The sequence below is a fragment of the Nansenia antarctica genome, assembly GCF_963989245.1.
Source record: "Nansenia antarctica genome assembly, chromosome: 15".
In the NCBI taxonomy this organism is placed as follows: Eukaryota; Metazoa; Chordata; class Actinopteri; order Argentiniformes; family Microstomatidae; genus Nansenia; species Nansenia antarctica.
In genome coordinates this window covers 22559436-22580749 of record NC_137685.1, presented here as the reverse complement: position 1 = coordinate 22580749, position 21314 = coordinate 22559436, and the positions used below count along the sequence as shown (strand labels likewise).

The following is a 21314-nucleotide window of genomic DNA, read 5'->3' as shown; positions in this document are numbered from 1 at the left end:
GGAATGCACTGCCAGTTTACATTAGGGATGCAACCTCAGCAAATATGTTCATGTCAAGACTAAAAACCCATCTTTTTAATATTGCCTTTAAATGACTAAATTATTGGAGCACTTTGAGCTGCAACGTTTGCAGGGAAAGTGCTATACAAATAAAAGTTGTTATTATTATTATTACTATTATTATTATTAAATATTATTATTATTATTATTATTATTATTATCATCCTGTATGTAGGCTTATACTACTAGACTGTTAAATAAAGTGCCCCAAAACTAAACATCCGTTATATTCACATTAAGGACATTAAAACAAATGTTGTTTGCAGGGAAGCGTCCATAAAATGACATAATCAGACGAGGAAAAACACACAATGTATTAAGCAGCGTATGATTTGGGTCCGACGCTTGGGGGAGCGCAGCGCCACCCGTGTCTGGCCATCCGTCCGTGTTTTGGAAAGTAAAGAGTTAATAGCTAAACATGGAAAGCAAAGAGTTAACAGCTCAACATGGAAAGTAAAGACAAAGAGTTAACAGCTAAACAAACATTTGGAAAGAAGCACCGAAGGGCATATAAACCTCTTCGTAGGCAGAACTAAGCTGCCTTTTAGTACAATATCCAACTGATTCCACTGGCCAATACGTTTTTATTTGGGACGCGACGCGAACGATTGCCAAATTCGGACAATTATTTATTATAGGCTTTCCATTTTAGTCTCCATTGTGGCTGTTGTACTGTTGAACTGCTCGCCGACAGACAGAGGACATGCATGGATGTTTATCAACATGACGAATTACACAAACAACCAACAATTTGAGTTGAGCAGGAGACGCTTCTATCATATTCATATTCATATTTCCATGGACAATGCAGGTTACTTCTGTCTCCGAGCGCCGTAGCGCAGCCCGTGTCTAACGGTGTTTTTTCGCATGAACCACAAAAGGATTTGGGTCGGCGCATTGTCGTTCCTAAAGGGTCAGGATGAGAAAACCCAAAGTGAATCGGATGGTCCTTGCAATGTGTCTGGGGTGTTTTATCATGGTCATATTTTATTTTCAGAGTAATCTGAAACCAGGTGAGTTTCATTCAAATGTATTTTTCCTGTCCCCCCCATATTGCCAATTTGCCATCATTGAATTTCATGCTTTATTATTACCTTCTAATGTGCTTACATGTTTATTAACTTTTGAACTTTCCATCAAGCTCTCCTGTCTTGCACACTTATCAAGGAATTTGTCTAAACGTTTCTATTTAGGAGTGTATCCAATCCAACAGCAATACACATACTGCTGTATTCTGAATTAACCCTAACCCTAAATAGGTTTATCATTTATGGCTACTAATCCCACACATTATGCATCTTCTATGCTTCAGTTGGCCAGAAACTGTGAGTGCAAGTCCATTGTGGAGACGCAAATATCTCTCAACAGCTTTAAAACTATGTTTTGCCTTCTGTCCGACCCTCTGTCTTAATCTCCCTGTTGGGGACGTGGACCAGAATGGAGGAAAACCTTTAATTACCAAACTGATTAGTTCAGTGTTTCCTCTGCAACGTGGAACAACGCTGTGAGAGAGTGCAGCTGGTGGTGGATTCCTTCACTGTGACTATGAGACCCCTCTCTCCCTCACTTTTGGTCTCTATGTCCCATACAAAGGCTTCATTCAGTCATGCTTGGGTATATTGAAACCATTTCACCTATATACTGTGAGGGACAGAAAAATAATAATTAAACATTGGAATGTAATGGTCACGTTTGTGTTCATCTGTAGATGTAGCTCTACTTCTGATATTATTTTTTCATAACCTTGGCTTGCATGTCATGTGAAATTATGTCAAATCAGTTACTCATTATTACAGAGCTTTATTCTTTTCCTTTGTGGAGCATGATGCTACGAGGCTTTACTAAAGCTAAGACAAAGCCATATTGGTTATTCTCATGTGGTTGTATCTAATCTCCCAAAAAAATTCAACCATAGCAGAAGCACAAGTAGCTTGGTTTTGTGACGGACAATTTAAGTCGGTCTACATTAATTAGGCTTCATGCACCTCCTACCAATACACGTGTGTGTGCTGAAAGATCCACAGCTCCTTGTCTTTGTGGAAGGTTACAGTATCAGCAGGACAACACAAAGCTCTGAGAGTATCTTGTTATACTGTACATTATTGTAGATTCACAGTATAGCAATGTCATTTACAGTACTGTTGCCTGAATAGGATTCCCATGCACATAATTCTCACTGTCGAAGATAATAACATACAGACTGCACTGGATGCTGCATTGGCTATAGCCACTGTTGTCATGACCAAGCAGACACAAAGGACATTTTTGTGGTGGCGATGCTAAAGTTATCATCTATTCACCCTAGGATGCACCCTATGGTTTTCAAGGGTATTTTTTGAGGGGCCAGCGAAGGTTTGCAAAATCAACATAACATAAACAGACATGGAAAGGCATGGCACAAAAAAACAACATGTCATATTGACATTGAAGTTCCTGTCAGGACATTTGAGCTCCCCATAAACCCTCCAAGTGTGCTGCTGTGATATAGGAAGAAGGGCCAAAGGGAGCTGGCAGAGAGGGATGTTAGAAGTAGAGGAGGGGGCACGGCCGAACCATACGGCTCAACCAATGATTTCACTCACTTATATGATGCCATGAAGTGATAGTGATCAGAAATTTGAGTTGATCCTAGTCTGGGTTGCCTTTTAAGTTGTGCTCATAAATCATTGCTTGGGGCTACTATTATTTCCACCGTGAAGCTGGTTCCACCTCATACCTGCTTTGCCTGGGCTTGACTCAATGCCATTAAGGTAATAATATCATGTACCTAATCAACATGCAAGCGTCATTAGAACAGCTGTAGTACCTTTAACTGTGCCCTGCGTCAGTAATGAGGGTGACGCATATGTTCCTTCTTTTGGCTCTACGCACCAAGAATTTGAATTTGAAGTCAGACAATTACGATGAAGTTAAAGTAAATACTCTCAGCGTTTATCAATCTGATGGTATTAGTATATTGGTTTCACCATTCAGAAATGTCTTTTTAGGCATTGTCCCCTAGTTCAGGGTACTCAAAAGTAATGGGACAATTGGCTTGACAGGTGTTTCTGGTTCATCAGGTGTGTTTCGTCATACGGTGCAGACATAAGAAAGCTCTCGATGTCTATTATTGATTCTAGTTTCTAGATTCTCTTTGCATTTGCCTTCGGAGTCTTCTATTGGTATCTGTGAACATGAGGACCAAAGAGATGTCAATGAAAGTGAAATCGTCATGGTGATGGCAACATGTATGTAAAACCCCTTCAATACAAGCTGAGAATGTCTACTTTCACCTCCATAATAATTGTTTGATTTCAAATAGAGCCAGAAAAAGAAAACATGCTTCACTGTCCCACCTCGACCATGGAGATACTGGCACAATCTGTCTACATTTTCAGTTCTTGAAGCACTATATGACGTTGTGTGACTTCATACATAATAGATTAGGCCTACGGCTCAAAGCCCCTTGTCGCTCTCTCTCTCTCTCCATCTCTCTCTCCCTCTCCCTCTCCTCCTCCTGTACATTCTTTGTATTCTTTGGGTTCCTTCTCCTCAGCTACTCTCACATTTCTCTGGTCTGTTCTGCCTTTTTCTTTCTGCCCTCCAGAGGTTTACCCATCCAGGAGTATTTGAGGACGCTTGGTTGGGCTTTGCTGTTCCAACCTGTTCTTTCCTTCCACCAGCTGCATATTCATGACCACAAAGTGCTCCAGGACTAGTAGATATTTCAGTCATTCCTGAACATGGATTCTTTTGCTCACTCTGGGGCCCTCTGTACACACGTACACAGTTTAAAACCTAGTCTTTTCTATGCATATTGGCCTTTCGTCCACACACAAACTGCGCTTTAGGTCACTGAAAACGGACCTATTGGAAAACTCCTTCCAGGATGAAGATATTCAGAAACTCAGTTTTGACGTGTAGACGGGTGACGTCGGCGGTTGGGCCGCTATCTCGTTTGTTTACGTCATGTAGAGGCGACGTTTAGTGCAATGGCGGACTTGGTTTTCAATTTCGCTGTGCTTGTCGTTGTTGTATTCGCCGCTCAAGAAGGTGCCCGTCAATGCGCATGCTCCTAATGTTATTCTGTGGTGTTCCCTACTGGCCTGGCATGCTTATGTGAGCGTTTTTAAATCGTCTTTGCGTTCTCTTGTGGACAGTGATATTTTCTAGAACAGTGCTTGTGTGGACAGGGTTATTTTTTTTAGAACAAAGGAGGGAAAACCCTGTCTTTAAAAATACCGGTGTATGTGTGGACTAGGCCTAGGTGTGTTCATAATTGTCTTTTCTTACTTCCAGCTGGTCTCACTAAGGCACCCCCCCCCCCCAAAGCTGGATTTGGATTTTCACACAGTAACTGAGAGGACTGGGAATGCTAAGGGGGCCGGTCTCCCCGTGTTCATACGTACAATAATTCTCAATGTGATATTTCTACTGAGTCAGGCAAGCACTGTCCCTTTATTGTTAGGGTAATGTTGGGACTTGGTTAGGTCTCGCTAGATCTGTGCTCGAGTCATACGATCTTCCCTATATTTCCCATACTGACTCTACCGATAAACTTTGAGCGCTGTAGGCGGCTGGTTCTCCTCACTTTGGGAAACACGACTCATGGAAGTTATGGTAAATGGACTGCACTTATATAGCGCCTTTATCCAAAGCACTTTACAACGGCCTCTCATTCACCCATTCGCGCACACATTCACACATCAATGGCAGCGAGCTACCATGCAAGGCGTCGGCCCGCTCACTGGGAGCAATTTGGGGTTCAGTGTCTTGCCCACTTCAACATGTGGCCAGCCGGGTCCTCGAACCGCCGATCTGCCAACCTTGCGATCATTAGACAGCGGTTCTACCTCCTGCGCCACAGCCCTGTTATATGACATGGGGACATGGAACATCCCATCCCAATCCAGCCTGGCAGAAAATCAGTCCACAAATGGATGACTTCAGAGATGCTCCAAACCACCTAGGTGATATCCTTCCAATTTGAAAACTCGTGACGTTAGAATTATAAGGTTCTATCTCCATTTTTGTCAAAATTGAGTTTTTTACATAATCTGATCCATTAGGTGTTTATTAATGCCTATGTGATGTTATTTTTTAAAATGTTGACATTTGAGTTAGTAATTCATAAAATACAAAGGTTCCATCTCACAGAACATAATGGAATGTAAAAACTTTGACGCTCAATATCTCTGAACTGCCCTAAACGGAGATAGAACCTTATAATTCTAAGCTCACGAACCAAGGTTTTGATTGCTTTCAGACCCATCCGCATCCAACCCTACTCATCAGTACAGTTGCATTACTGATCTCAGGCTCCAACGGCACTTTTAACCCCATATATATAGCAGGTCTCTGATGCACGTCCCACATCTGCTAACACTCTCTTAATACTCTCTCTCGTTAAACAGATACCCCCCCCCCCCCACCCCACCCACCCACCACCACGCTTCTGCGCATGTGCACTAACACCCTTCACACACGCGTTGCGGATGAGGGATCCGTGTGGACACAGCACAGTGTCTCTCTCAGTAAAGCTCCTCTCTGGCAGACTTGGGGAGCCCACTGAGATGGGGAGGGGGGGGGGGGAATTCCCAGTGGGACTCCCACACAGAGCAGCGTTTATGGCAGGGACAGGAGGAACACACATGGGCCTTTCTATATTCTGCGGGGTCGTCGGGCCGTCGGTACGATACTAGAGAGGGAGAGTGGTGGAGAGAGGGAAGCAGCATGAGGTGTAGGGAAGCGTAGACCAATAGGACTCGGCCAGCTTGTATTAAATGGCTCTTGGGTGAGTGCTACAGCATGAACCCCCTTTTTAGGGTACGTAGGTCTCCACTCAGGTTTCATTATTTACATTTTTGTCACTTAATTTTTTATTTTAATTTTGCCATTTAGCAGACGCTTTTAATCCAAAGCGATTTACAATTACGAATTACAGGGACATTCCCCCTGGAGTAACTGAGGGCTAAGTGCCTTACTCAAGGGCACACTAGTAGTGGTGTGGTTTCAGGCGGGATTTGAACTCACAACCTTCTGATCACAAAACTCACTATCCACTAGACCACCACTACCCCCAGACCACCACTACCCCCACTTAGCAGATGCTCTTATTCAGACTGACTATGCATATTTAAGACCTAATCTTCACCCCTTACGTTTTCCCGCAACTAAAATGGCCATAAGTTTAACAATTACTGTTTGTATGAATGTTTAGCAATTACCGCTGGTTTCATCAGTCACAAAAAGTGGAGGGAAGAACTGTAAATGTTAGTGTACATTTCCATGGTTCATGAACTGCATGATGCAGTTCGTACAGGAAGGTTAAGGACACAATGGATTCATTCAACCCAGAAAATGTGTCTTTTCTGCTTGTCTCAAAAATGTCAACATTTTAAAAATAACATCACACAGGCATTAATAAACACCTAATGGATCAGATTATGTAAAACACTCAATTTTGACAAAAATGGAGATAGAACCTTATAATTCTAACGTCACGAGTTTTCAAATTGGAAGGATATCTCCTAGGTGGTTTGGAGCATCTCTGAAGTCATCCATTTGTGGACGGATTTTCTACCAGGCTGGAATGGGATGGGATATAACATATAACAGGGCTGTTATATGGGCAGGGCTGTGGCGCAGGAGGTAGAGCCGCTGGTCTAATGATCGCAAGGTTGGCAGATCGGCGGTTCGAGGACCCGGCTGGCCACATGTTGAAGTGGGCAAGACACTGAACCCCAAATTGCTCCCAGCGAGCGGGTCGGCGCCTTGCATGGTAGCTTGCCGCCATTGGTGTGTGAATGTGTGTGTGAATGGGTGAATGAGAGGCCGTTGTAAAGCGCTTTGGATAAAAGGCGCTATATAAGTGCAGTCCATTTACCATAACTTCCATGAGTCGTGTTTCCCAAAGTGAGGAGAAACAAGCAGGAAAGACAAGACAAGGAGCCAGTCATATTCTACCAGGTCATCTAGACTTCCCAAATAGTTTGGATGTTACCTGTACCCCTGCCTTTCCTCTCTCTCTTTTTTAAGAAACGTTTTGGGAGTGGTCGTGTTTCAAATGTGTGCTTGACTCCCAGCGGCAGTTGGTAATGTATTTTAAAAATACTGTGAAATCAGTGAATGTACTGGAACACTGTTCACCACAGAATGCCACCACACCTCACATGGTAGAGGCTAGAACAAGTGACAAAACCTCCCATTGGAGAAGCCCCTCTCCTCTCTCTCTAATGCTCCGTTGATGACGTCGCTTTATTGGCTTGATGACGTCGCTGTATTGGCTTGATGGCGTAGCTTTCAAGCATTATTGGGCTGTTTCTGGGCACATATTATTGGTCTGTAGAGGGAGTCACATGTCAAATATTCACTGCATGGTAGCGGCTTCTGCACAGAGAATGGAAATCCAATGTCTATTTTGCATGGCATCCGTACAATGAAAATGTCGAAATTCTCTTTTCTTTAGCATACAATTATTCAGAACCAGCTTGCCAACATGGAAGTTGTTTCATTGAGAGTGGATGGACCGCAGACGGCGAAACTATGAGTTGACTTCATATTGTGAGGAACAATCGTACTGAGCTGGGTTGCCTTTCTCTCTCTCTCTCTCTCTCTCTCTCTCTCTCTCTCTCTCTCTCTCTCTCTCTCTCTCTCTCTCTGGCAGTGCATTGCATATAGTTGATCCCCACCTACAGTAGGCTACAGTATATATTTCCCTCATGTCTTGCTGTGGCATGGCCAGTGTGAGTGGGTTCACTGTTCACAAGCTGCTTGGCACTCCCACTTGCCAAGTCTCACACAGGCGTGGGGAGAGAGTCAGAGACGCGCATACACATCGTCCTTCAGCTTTTCCCCTTATCCATATGGAGTATTTCTTTTATACTGTATATTAGGCTAATCAAATGCCCCTAAAGGCCGTCTGCTTGTGCTTGGTTAGAGGCCGTCTGCCTGCCTACCTACATACACCATTCATGTCACTGTAGCCACGTGCAATAGGATTTAATGGTTTAGCTTGTTAGAGTATTTATAGAGCTTGAAGTTATAATAAATGATGTTGTTGACTGGATTGCGTTATAGCAGGTTAAGGCTGCTATCGACGCTTGGCAACGTCCTGAGTCATTCTCTCTCCTCTAAATCCCGTTGGGGGATATTACATCAGAACTCCTAAAATACACCCTATGCTTTCATGGAATACTTCTTCTGATCCACCCTGCCCTTGATGCTTGGTCATCAAAAGGCAAGAAGGCTTTGATCACGTGGCAGTTGGACTTTGTTAGATTCTCAATGCACCTAACTGTGTGTGTGTGTGTGTGTGTGTGTCTGTGTGTGTGTCTGTGTGTGTGTGTCTGTGTGTGTGTCTGTGTGTGTGTCTGTGTCTGTGCCTGTGTCTGTGTCTGTGTCTGTGTCTGTGCCTGTGCCTGTGTCTGTGTCTGTGTCTGTGTCTGTGTCTGTGTCTGTGTCTGTGTCTGTGTCTGTGTGTGTCTGTGTCTGTGTGTGTGAGTTTATCCACAGCAGTTAAGTGTCACGTTCCTCCCTTCTATGAGTGTTTGCTCTTAGTGTTAATCCATGCGCAGCACATAGTTGCGTTGTTGGTTCCACACATGGGGCCCCCAGGTCGCAGTCTGCAGACTCATTCATCAAGTGAAATTCCTCTCCCCTCAGAGAGGAAACGCACATGTGGGTGCCGTGTGTGCGTGCGTGTTGGGCAGCACATACCATATGTGTGTTTACATTTTCTCTGTGTTTTGTTTTCCTAGGCTTTGGCCCCTGAAAAAATGTCATGAGATTTAGAGGACAGGTTGTGACCTGTTTGAGCACCTGTATGTCCAGATTTCCATTTCACCATTTTTTTCCTCCCATCCTTTTTGGATCTTCTCTCATCTGTTACTCAGATGTATTGCCACAGAGTGGACAGCTAAAACATCATCTGAACCCTAGGGTAGTTTACCGGGACAAGGATTAAGCCTAGTTCCATCAACATCGCTAAAGGAAAATCCAGGCTTATTATTATTATTATTATTATTAAAAAGAAAATAAGTCTTGTGTGATTGATCAAAATAAGACTGGAATTTCTATACGTCTCGTGAGCCTTTTCAGAATAATCCTGGATTTTCCTTTAGCAATGTTAATGTAATACCCCCCTGGATTAAATCCGAAACTCTCCACTGACATGGTGGTTTTTAGTCTATGACTAGGCCTGAAACCAGGACACAGATTAAGCCTAATACCAGATTTAAAAGCATCTGAATAGAGATTTCTTTGATTGAAAGGTTGATTTAGTCCAAGACTAGGCTTAATCTGTGTCTGGGGAAACCTCCCCTATGTGGGGACCGTTAGGTGAGAGAGAGAGAATGTGCTCTCTAATGCTAAACAGTCCCTTGGGGAGAAAGCTGCGATCGCTCTGACTGCGTGTAATACTAGGAGCACTGGACAAACAACAAGGTTGGCATTTTAGGAATGGGAGTCATATTTAATTGGATTTTTTTTTTTTAAGTACGAGAGATGAAACTGGCCCCCCCTCTCCCTCTTGGGTTTCCTCAGTCGCTCCGCGGTGGGTTGATGTCCTGAATGAAGGTCTTGTTTGCGTGGTTGTTATCGCTCATCGCTTCATCATCTTGTATGTTATTGAATTGGGAATTGCATCCTCGTCTTCCAGCTGTCACTGTCACTCTACTGTACTCTGATTGACTCTGAAGAGTCTCTTTGATGATGTCAGTGACAATCTCAGACGTGGATCTCGATTATGACATCGTTGTTTTCTTTTACTGCAATTGAAGGCAGTTCTGTCTGTGTAAAAGGAACCCACGAGGACCGAAATGTGAAATTCATCAGAGCAAATTGGGTGTCAACCGGAAGATTCTATATTTTGGGAAATGAATACATTTCTCAACCATCTTCTATCATAAGAATAAACATAAGCAACGGTGCTGTACTGTACTATGGTGTGCTGAACTGGCTCCATCCATATCCACTGTTGTTGCTGAAGCTGTGCTGTCAGATGAAAGGAAAGTATGCGGCCAAGGCAGTGAACCCTGCAGTGAATCAAGCCCTGAACTGAGAATACACTCCGAACTTTCAGACAAAAAGCTAGCTTGTGTTCATTACCACCTGGATGGTCTCCCTCCCTCCCCTCTGGCTTTCCCCCCCCCCCACACCTAACAAAGAAACCTACCAGTCTACAGTTCAGAGCGTGAGCTCCACAGCTGTGCTCTGATCCCTGAACCATAAGTCACACAGACGTGGGGAGCACACAAGGGCAAAATATGTTATTAAAGTGGAGATTGAGTCTAGTCGTAAAACGTATTAACTTCAGCAAAACCCAGGATTATGTAGTTGGGAGACAACGAAGGTCAAGGTCAGTTTTCTTAAATCATGGTGTCTTATGGGCTTCAACGGTTTATCATTTCCAAAATGAGTTTTCCCAAAAATAACAGTTAGTAATAGTCGCCTGGAAATCTTACCCTGCTGACTCATGCAGCTACTGTCTTCATTAACATTCGAGGGAAGGTTAAAGCTGGGCTTGTTACATCAGCCTTTAAACCCTGTGGAATGCACGGTCATCTGTGTTGAGTCAACAGACTGTGTGTTAACCCGCAAATGCAGGTCACTAATACCTCATTCTTGCAATGAAGAGAGAGTCTGTCAATGAAAGAAGCAAAGTCCACCGTACAATGACTTGGAAAAAGTATCTGACATGATATAACAGCCTCTGAGAGTTCCATCTCCAGTTTTGCAGCTGATCGTAAAGTTGTTTAAAAGGAATTCAGCTGATGCACAATGATGTATTTATGATGGTCATGTTTATACATTTATGATGGTTATATTTATACGTTTATGATGGTCATATTTTAGCTGTGAAAAGAGTCCTCTGTTTGTTTGACAGGCAATGAGAAGGGCCTCCATATTGCTACCGTAGCGCTGAAACATGCCAGATCGATGTCAGAGAGGGGCCCTCTTTGCCTTTGAACTTGACAAGATTGATGCCTTTTTACTTTCTGAACAGGGCTCAGCTCCCACCAGTCATGAACGATGGGACGATTAGAGGTTGTTGCAACAGGAGAGCCGTTATTAAACAGGATAGCAGTTATTAAACAGGATAGCAGTTATTAAACAAGATAGCAGTTATTAAACAGGAGAGCAGTTATTAAAAGAAACTTAAAGCTTGTAATGATTGACTGATTTGTTGCTTATTAGAAGCATTTTGATTTACTATGGTGAGTGCCTGGAGTCTTTACCACGGCTTTCCACACCGCCATGGGATGGTTGTGTCTGGTTTAGAGAGGTGTAGTGACTGTTTAGAGCTGTGTAGTGACTGTTTAGAGGGGTGGAGTGACTGTTTAGAGGGGTGTAGTGACTGTTTAGAGGGGTGTAGTGACTGTTTAGAGCTGTGTAGTGACTGTTTAGAGGGGTGGAGTGACTGTTTAGAGGGGTGGAGTGACTGTTTAGAGCTGTGTAGTGGCTACTGGTTCAGTTGACCACATTGTCAGACACTATTTTATATTTGACTCCAGAGGAGAACGTTAGATATGTCTGTTGAGAACAGAAATCTAACACAGGGCTTCCTCCTATGCTTATCATGATGTAGGCTGGAATGTCCACATCCGTAAGAGAATGTCATATTGGTTCATGTGTGGAACATGAGAGGTTCCAGTGTAAGTTCTTGGACCAGGTAATGTGTCCTTTCATCTCCTCGCCCTCTCTGTGCTCATCCAGTAGGTCTGGAGAGGAGAAGGAGTAAGGGAATGTAGTGTACCAGTAGGCAAGATGCATCATGCTTAACACCATACGAAACTAGCCCCTACACTCAGTCCCTTCACAATTCCTTTTCAAAGATTTCTCTTAGAGGAATGTACGTATAGGTACAGTATCAGGGATATGCCCATAACTCCCCCTTGCCCTCTGAGCTCAACCCTTCCCTGCCTGCACCCTGATCAACCTTCCCTGCCCAGAGGGACTGTGTCTGATGCTCTTAAGGCCAATGCACACGGCGTGCGATTTTGTCGCACGACAACATTCGATTCTCAATTCACACCACCGAAGTGTGACAATATCGCATTGCACGCCGTGTGCATTGTCTCATTCAAAACAATGGAATCGAATTCGCGGTGCGACAAAATCGCAGCCGTGTGCATTGGCCTTTAGTCTCTCTCCTTTCAGACGCGGAGGTTTCTTGTCAGCAGCCCCTGTCTGACAAATGGCTTTTTTTTTACTTCATAAGTGTGGCAGCATATGAAACGGTGTCAATGACAACAGTCTAAAAATAATCCAGGTCACACTTCTTAGATGAATTCCCAAAGTGAAGTATAGATTTCCCCCTCACATTTCCTCCCCCCCCCCCCCCCCTCTTATTTCCCTTTCCCCCCTCCCTGGTTCTATAAAGGAGTGCTGTTTTCTACAGTATTTCTGCACTTTACATCTTTAGCAGAGAGCTACAGTAGAAGGGTACAGTGGTAGTCTGAATGGGTGCACAGGCCGTTTGGGGGCCTGGTTTTGGCATAAAGAAGCCTCTTTCTTCTCCCCCTGTGTTCCTAGAACAAACTCGCCCTCAGTTGTGTGTCTTGACTTTGGGATAACCTTCAGGTGTGTGCTGCACCTGTGTACATGTGTGTAATAAGTCGTCACTTATAATAAGGTTCAAGAGTTTCTCCTGGTCACGGTCACAGACTGGACAGGAAACAAATGTCACGTGGCGTTTTCGAACAAGTCTTAATTTCTCACAACATTGAGCCATGAAAACACGTTTTACAACCACATGACATAGGGTGTGCATATCACCTAGAATGCCGCAAGGTGGCCATTGAATTGACCATTGAGAACCGTTGAGCATCCCAAAAAATGCCGGTCGAGAGAGGACGCTGGCGTTGCTTGCTTCGCCGCTTCTCCGGACGAAATCTAGGTGTAATTGCAGTATACAGAGTAGATTGTCCTACAAAGACACCTAGATTTAGATTTAGTAATCTAAAAATTATAATATGATATGATGTATAGATATGATAGATATGATATGATGTATAGATATGATAGATATGATTGATATGATATGATCACTTTTCAAAAAAATGCCGGTCGAGAGAGCACGCTGGCGTTACTTGCTTCAAAATCTAGGTGTAATTGCAGTATACAGAGTAGATTGTCCTAACAAAGACATTTAGATTTAGTAATAAAAAAAATAATTAGACCCCTATACTTTCTTTTATCTATTTTTTGTTTGTTTGTTTGTTTCTTTTTATTTTACTACTCGATCTTTTCAGTTTGTAAAGCGTCTTTGAGTGTCTAGAAAAGCGCTATATAAGTGTAATTTATTATTATTATTATTATGAAGGTAGCTGGTGAGTTGTTAGTGTAATGTGTGTACCTGTATGTGTCCTCAGCCTCGCCGCAGAGCAGCGAGAGGACCGGTGGTCAGGGGAAGTCCAGGAGGAGTCCACTTCAGACCCTCTATGACAGCGACCAGGTGAGTCTCTGATGAATGTCTAGATGAATTATGATGACGACCACTGAACTTTTTTTTTTTACTTTTTTTTATGGGTTACAGAACACAAATGACACAAATAGTTGAACTATTGATTTAAAGCTGTTCAGAGCCTATAAAACATTAAAGGGTCTAATATTATGAAGATGTTAACTAACTCTAATAAAAGGGAAATGTTGCATGTCATTTTCATGAATGAAGAAAATCTGATTCTTTTATACACGCCTTCATGAATCGGGCAGTGCTAAACGAGTGACTTTGTGGTGGAAAGCCATTGAGTAAGACGTACAGTAGATCAACATCATCCTCCATTGAGTAAGACGTACAGTAGATCAACATCATCCTCCATTGAGTAAGACGTACAGTAGATCAACATCATCCTCCATTGAGTAAGACGTACAGTAGATCAACATCATCCTCCATTGAGTAAGACGTACAGTAGATCAACATCATCCTCCATTGAGTAAGACGTACAGTAGATCAACATCATCCTCCATTGAGTAAGACGTACAGTAGATCAACATCATCCTCCATTGAGTAAGACGTACAGTAGATCAACATCATCCTCCATTGAGTAAGACGTACAGTAGATCAACATCATCCTCCATTGAGTAAGACGTACAGTAGATCAACATCATCCTCCATTGAGTAAGACGTACAGTAGATCAACATCATCCTCCATTGAGTAAGACGTACAGTAGATCAACATCATCCTCCATTGAGTAAGACGTACAGTAGATCAACATCATCCTCCATTGAGTAAGACGTACAGTAGATCAACATCATCCTCCATTGAGTAAGACGTACAGTAGATCAACATCATCCTCCATTGAGTAAGACGTACAGTAGATCAACATCATCCTCCATTGAGTAAGACGTACAGTAGATCAACATCATCCTCCATTGAGTAAGACGTACAGTAGATCAACATCATCCTCCATTGAGTAAGACGTACAGTAGATCAACATCATCCTCCATTGAGTAAGACGTACAGTAGATCAACATCATCCTCCATTGAGTAAGACGTACAGTAGATCAACATCATCCTCCATTGAGTAAGACGTACAGTAGATCAACATCATCCTCCATTGAGTAAGACGTACAGTAGATCAACATCATCCTCCATTGAGTAAGACGTACAGTAGATCAACATCATCCTCCATTGAGTAAGACGTACAGTAGATCAACATCATCCTCCATTGAGTAAGACGTACAGTAGATCAACATCATCCTCCATTGAGTAAGACGTACAGTAGATCATTGAGTAAGACGTACAGTAGATCAACATCTTTGGCATTCCTCGTCTTTGGCACAGTGATCCCACAAATGAAATTAGTTTACAATAATTCAGTGTTTGTTATTTGACTTGTCTGTAAACATTTTATTGAGATGAAATCATCATCTGAGCGTGAGCCCACATTGCTACTACAGATATGCATCGAGGCACCATCGTCTCTGGTCATCAGTATCTGTTTGCGTTGAAACTGTCTCCTGGTGTTACCGGTGACTGTCAGTGTTTGACAAAGGAACGACACTTGGAACTTTACGTTTACCATCGAGTACAGCCAGTGGTGTAGTCTACGTGATACGCAGGACTACGCCGTATACCCACTAGGAAAGGCCAAGGATTTTCATATACCAACTTAAAAATGTGTGAGGATACGTAACAGCGTTTTGTGACAGAACTTTCACTTTCATTCATAAAATTCACCCCGTCTGTGTTACGAAGCACTTTACTTTTGGACCATTGGGACTGACTATAGCGTCATATACCATCAACGCAAGGAAATGCGACATGAAATATGTCAAAATGCAGCACTATCTATCATGCACAGATCAGCCTTATAACATGTAATGTTAGATATATAACGTTAGACAGGGAGCGCAGATTTATTTTTATGGCGTTCCGAAATGAACGATGAGGCTGGGAGGGAAAAATCACAGTATTTTTTCCACTAGAAAAAACTAGACTACACCACTGAAGTACAGCTCCTTTGATGTTGCTCATCAGACAAAAAGGTCAAATGTCTGTGCTTCATTTCACCACAAACTGATGGTTATTTTCAGAATGATTCATGGCTTTGTGCCGTCAATTCCAGATGGCAGTCAGACATGGGTGAGCAAAATCATTTAGGAACGACACTTGATGGAAAGAGATTAGTTATGGTATTTGGAGTGCATTTGCTCATTTATTTTTTGCCTGACTAGTGAGGTGTGGGTGGGTGTAAAGCTGTCTCGTAAAGAAGGGAATTAAATCCCTGATGGGAGTACATTTTCCAGCCGCTCCACTCTGTCCTTCATTAGGATGGTCATACTGCTGTTGAAAAAGACAGTGATAGAGTGAATATATGCCATTTACCTGATGCTTTTATCCAAAGCAACTTACATTGCAGTGACTGCATACATGTTTTCAGTATATATGGTCCCAATGGGAAATGAACCCCCGACCTATGCGTTGTTAGTGCCATGGTCTACCAACTGAGCCACAGAGGCCCAGAGTGCAACATAGAGTTCTACTGTATAACGTAAGCTATTAAAGTGTCTGAGGTCATTGAACATTCCAAGTTGTTTCAGACTAACTTTAGAAATGCAATGTGCTGTGTGTTACTATGAGTTGAAACATGAAATGTGAGACGAGCCAGAAAGATAATATTACCTAATGGCTTGGCTTGGCTATGGCAAAGAAAGGGATGTTCTATCTTATGTCGACACTCCACATTATTTATTATTATTCCAGGGTAACCCCACAACCTCAGTAAAACCAATGTACTGTAGTTACTTTGTACCAGGATATGTATATAGTATTATATAATACCGTACTACATTATGTACAGTAGTCTAGATATCTCAGGCTTTGGGAGAGACCAATGAGCTTGGCGAGGGAGGACAGCAGGAACAGTATTAGAAGAACAAGCTGCTTTCAATTAACTCACCAGTGAGAGGGAACCGAGACACTTGCCAGACAATAACAATAACTCCTAAAAACATAATTTACTTTTAATGGTTTGCGGTTTTCTTTTTGTTCATTTTGCACTTTGCTCTTCCGGAGCCGTGCTGTGGCAATACTCAGAGGAAACGTGGCTATTAGAATTCATAGAAACAGCGGTCAGAACAGGCTCCATTTTTAGTGAACTGTAATTTGTGGACGTTTGTTGGCAGACTAACTTTGTTCTAGTTCAAGTTGGTTAAAGACATATTCTCTCCAATGGTTTCATAATGCACTCATTGTGGTTTTGAGTAGGCTATTATCTTGAGGCTACTGTACCTGCTGAAAAAGAAACCACAGACCTCAAGAATACTTACTCTACCAAACACACTGAATACTTTCAGTTCCACATGATGATAAATGTTGGGAATATTACAAATTATTATTATAAAATAATGTTGTAATAATTTTGTAATAATTAAAATATTTTTTAGATATAATTTATAGAATTATATTATAAGATTGTACTGTCAATGACAAAAGAGAGATTAATAGTGTTTTGCCATGACAAGCCTTGCTTGATAAAAGTGCATGATAAATGGACACATTCATTATACACAACAAAAGGAGTGTCCGTATTTGGAAGAGAGGGTTGACTGTGATTAAGACCTCCTGATGCAGTGAGTTTAAGTACTCTGTGTGTGTCTGTGTGTCTGTGCACATGTGGGAGCTTGATGACAGAGTGAATTTAGAAAAGGGCCTTCAAATGGGGGAGTTTGTCTTTTAAGTTTGGAAATCCATCATTAGATTAGTCTGTGATTTAGTTTTGAATTACAGTAATTTAGTATGCTAAACATATCTCTCCTTTTGGTTGACTGTTAGATAATGCATAGTTTATATTTTACTTACTGATGCATGTTCCTCACTCTTCTGAGATGAACTCCATTCTTGGACAGATTACGCCCATTATACATAATCTCTAAAGACATTAAAATCATACTATTGCATAAGTGTCACTAATTGTCCCTAAATTTGAAACATGACAAAGCTGTTCATAAATGATAAATCCAGCTATATCCTTTTGTTTAGACTTCTCACCTAAAAGGGAGGGTAGAGGGTATCTTGTGTGCCATCTGCAATCTAGTGGGCACTCTGTCAAAATGTTTTCCATGGTAAAGTATGACAATGTCAATACCGTGGATATGAACTCTACTCCTTCAGCCTTAACCACATGCCGTCTCACTTTATATCCTCAATATCAACAAACTGTGGTTAAGCCAAACTGACACATTAGGCGTAATCTGCCTCGGCACAACTTGAATCTCTCTAACCTCTCCTCTCCGTCCTCTCTCCTGTCAGCTGGAGCAGTCTGCGGTGCAGCTGACCCACCAGGGCCGGCGAGAGCTCCTCGAGGACGCGTGCCGCTCTTACACGCGCAAGCGCCGCGTCCTCATCCCCGAGGACCTCAAGCACGTCATCGTCGACGACCAGCACGGCCTGCTCTACTGCTACGTGCCCAAGGTGGCGTGCACCAACTGGAAGCGGGTGCTCATGGTCCTGACGGGCGCGGCCGGCCCCCGCCACGACCCGCTGGCCATCCCCGCCAACGAGGCCCACGTGTCGGGCAACCTGCGCACCCTCTCGGAGTACTCCACCTCGCAGATCAACCAGCGCCTGCGCTCCTACCTGAAGTTCGTGTTCGTGCGCGAGCCCTTCGAGCGGCTGGTGTCCGCCTACCGCAACAAGTTCACGCGGAGCTACAACACGGCCTTCCACAAGCGCTACGGCACCAAGATCGTCAGCCGCCACCGGCAGGACCCGCAGCCCGAGGCGCTGGAGCGGGGGGACGACGTCTCCTTCGAGGAGTTCGTGTACTACCTCGTGGACCCCGCCACGCAGCGCGAGGAACCCTTCAACGAGCACTGGGAGCGGGTCCACTCGCTGTGCCACCCCTGCCTCATCCACTACGACGTGGTGGGGAAGTACGAGACGCTGGAGCAGGACTCCCGCTACGTGCTGCAGCTGGCCGGGGTCGAGGGCCAGGTGAGCTTCCCCACCTCGGGGAAAAGCACCAGGACTACGGGAGACATGGCCGCCCATTTCTTCCACAACATCAGCCCCTTCTACCAGAAGAAGCTGTACAACCTCTATCGTATGGACTTCCTGCTGTTCAACTACACCACGCCCGAGTACTTGAAGTTTTGATGAAGGGATTTTGGGATGCCTAGTTTAAACTTTTGACCGTAAAGGTCTACGTAAAGCACGTCATCAGCTTGACTTTTAATGGATGTTATGTCCAGTCAATTCGCTTGTGAACAGCGGCCTATGTGATGGCAGTGTGTAAACATCAGCGGTTATGACAGGTCATAACAGATGTTATGGCACGCTATAATGGCTATGAAGTTCGAAGGAGAGAGTTAGAGGCACTTCTTATTTAATTGTATGGACCCAGTTCTCTTAAAAGCACAATAATGCTTATCTAGTGAAATTGGTGTTTAAGATGAGATTCGAATGGACACTTATTTCAAGATGAAGATGTTGCCTATGCTAGGCAAACGACTGTACCCTAATAGTGAGCCAATAGAGATTGACCTGTTGCCTTTATATGTCTGAAATGCAATACTCCTCCAACAGTACAACAAAAATCACCAAACTGTTGGTCACCACCAATTAGCCTACCTTTGGTTCTATCTTTCTTGTGTTTTCATTTTCTGGTGTTTTTTAAAGGTTTATCTGTCCACTTACCAACATTATTTCTACATCAAGATTAAGTTATATGAAAGGACAGTAGTATTTATTCAGACCGAACGCCTTACTGACTCATAGGCGGTACGTATGACATCCTTTTGAAATGTGACTGACATCCGTGTCTTATTTTTACTGTAGAGAGTGTCTCTGTTGTGTACAGAATATGGCATTGATTCTCCATGGAAACGGTTTATTTATTGTTATATCTGCCGCTCAATGTCAACAAACTGAGATCAAACCACACAAACCTTGACAAATTCAAATAAACACATTTAAGCTGTTTTTCTGTCAGAGTCTGGAATGGTCATTGGATTGTTTACACAGATTGTGAGTACGTCCAGGAAAAGGTTGTGTATATTGCGTTATTGTGTTATGGATCCAGTGAAAGAAAAAGTATGACAAATCTCAAAATAAGTCTCGAGAGACTGGATTTTTCAATAGATCTTGTGGGATTTTATCAAAAATAAGCCTGGATTGTCCTTTAGCGACCTTGATAGAATACCCCTGTCATGTTCTCTGACCCAAGGTCAACAAGAACACCCTGTGCACGGGAGCCGAGACCTGTGCACCTGGCCCCTGACACGGCCCAATCCAACAGCATCAGCATGGTCATCCCTTTAGGAATATGGGCCGACATTTTGACGTGTGTATGTCAAATAATTGTTGCAGTGTTGCAAAGCTATTTATATTCTCTGGGCAGATTTCTAGTCTGGGGTTTTAGATGATGACTGATTTCCCATCATACATTGGGGAGGGGTGTAGAAATGCAAGGCTGTGAGTCATGATTTTGATGTTTGTGATTATGTAAAAAAAAGTATTCTTCTTTTTTTTTGCCAATGATTTTTGACTTGCTTAAATGAAAGACATGCATACAGTGCAGTAGTCCGGTATGTGAATGAGTTCATTTCTTTATTCAAACAAAGGAACACATTGATCACATATGAAAGTAATTGCTTTACTAAAATAACTTGCTCTAGTGTGTGTCTACCTATTGTAAATACGGTAGCATACAAGTTAAAATGAGTTCATTACAGATGGAATTGATCTTTAATTCATCTTTAGGATCAAAAAGACAACAATTGACATCTTTAGTTTGAATTGCTTCATACGGTTTGCTTCAATACAGAACGACAATGATTCTAGACAGTTTTTACAGTTTTAAACTGCACAAAAGGCCCCATATAGTGAGTACATTTCTTAATGCAATTTGTGTGTATTAAATAAGTGAAGACACACAAATTGCATTAAGAAATGTGTGCAATGTAGTGCTGCAGTGGCATGTCATAAATACAACAAACTACTAACATTGACCCAATTACTACCAGATGTGCCAAGGCAACAATGCTACTGACTTCATAATGTGATAAGGATGACTTGGCTCTTCTTGTCATGGTTTCAAGACATACTTCCACGTAAAATAATCTCATTAGATAGTAAGTGGGGGAAAAAAGCTTTGTTGGATAATTAAAATTGAGACACTAAATACTAGTGTCTTTTTAATGATTTGTGTTTACATTAAGAGTGCAGTAAGATAGTGATGGTAGCAACTTTAAATTCACATGTGAACTATTCAGATCTTCAGTACGTACACATACAGTAGAGACAATCAAGGGACGAACAATAAAGCACATACAATATTGTTGCTTCAATACAGTGCTTTGACATTTACTATTAAAGCATTTACAATAGTCTTACAGATGTCAGATGACTTCTCAACAGTTAGTAGGTGTAGTAAATGCTGCTCTAGTAAAGCCTATCGAGCTACAGTACACGGGTGCGTCCATGTCATAGTGGAGACTAGTTACTGTGTGTGAAGTCAAGCTAGTGTGGTCGGAGAAAGCGAGGCACCGTGAGACTATCGTGTGTTTACTAGGTTTTCTTAACCACTGTTACCAAAGATACGGGAGGCTGGGTCTGGCATAGGTGGACATACAATCACAGATGAGCATACTCACTATTTTTTTTTGTTCCCGTTCTCTTTCTTTCTAGATGCTTCTCTCTCTATCTATCTCTCTATGTATCTCCATCACTCTTTCTCTCTCTCTCCTCCTACAATTTCCAAAAGCACAGCTTCATCCCAGTCAGTTGCATACAAATAAGTGATCAGAAACAGTGTCAACACATCCA

The 21314-nt window shown here is 42.6% G+C and overlaps 1 protein-coding gene across 1 annotated transcript; it reads left to right on the top strand.

The window, feature by feature from the left end:
- The first annotated feature begins 620 nt into the window (after positions 1-620).
- On the top strand, positions 621-19449 carry LOC308171072 (carbohydrate sulfotransferase 11-like). Its single transcript, XM_080545944.1, has 3 exons — positions 621-1073; positions 13413-13495; positions 17799-19449. Exons 1-3 carry the CDS (start codon positions 980-982, stop codon positions 18642-18644), a joined length of 1023 nt encoding a protein of 340 aa, XP_080402070.1. The 5' UTR covers positions 621-979; the 3' UTR covers positions 18645-19449.
- Positions 19450-21314: the final 1865 nt, after the last annotated feature.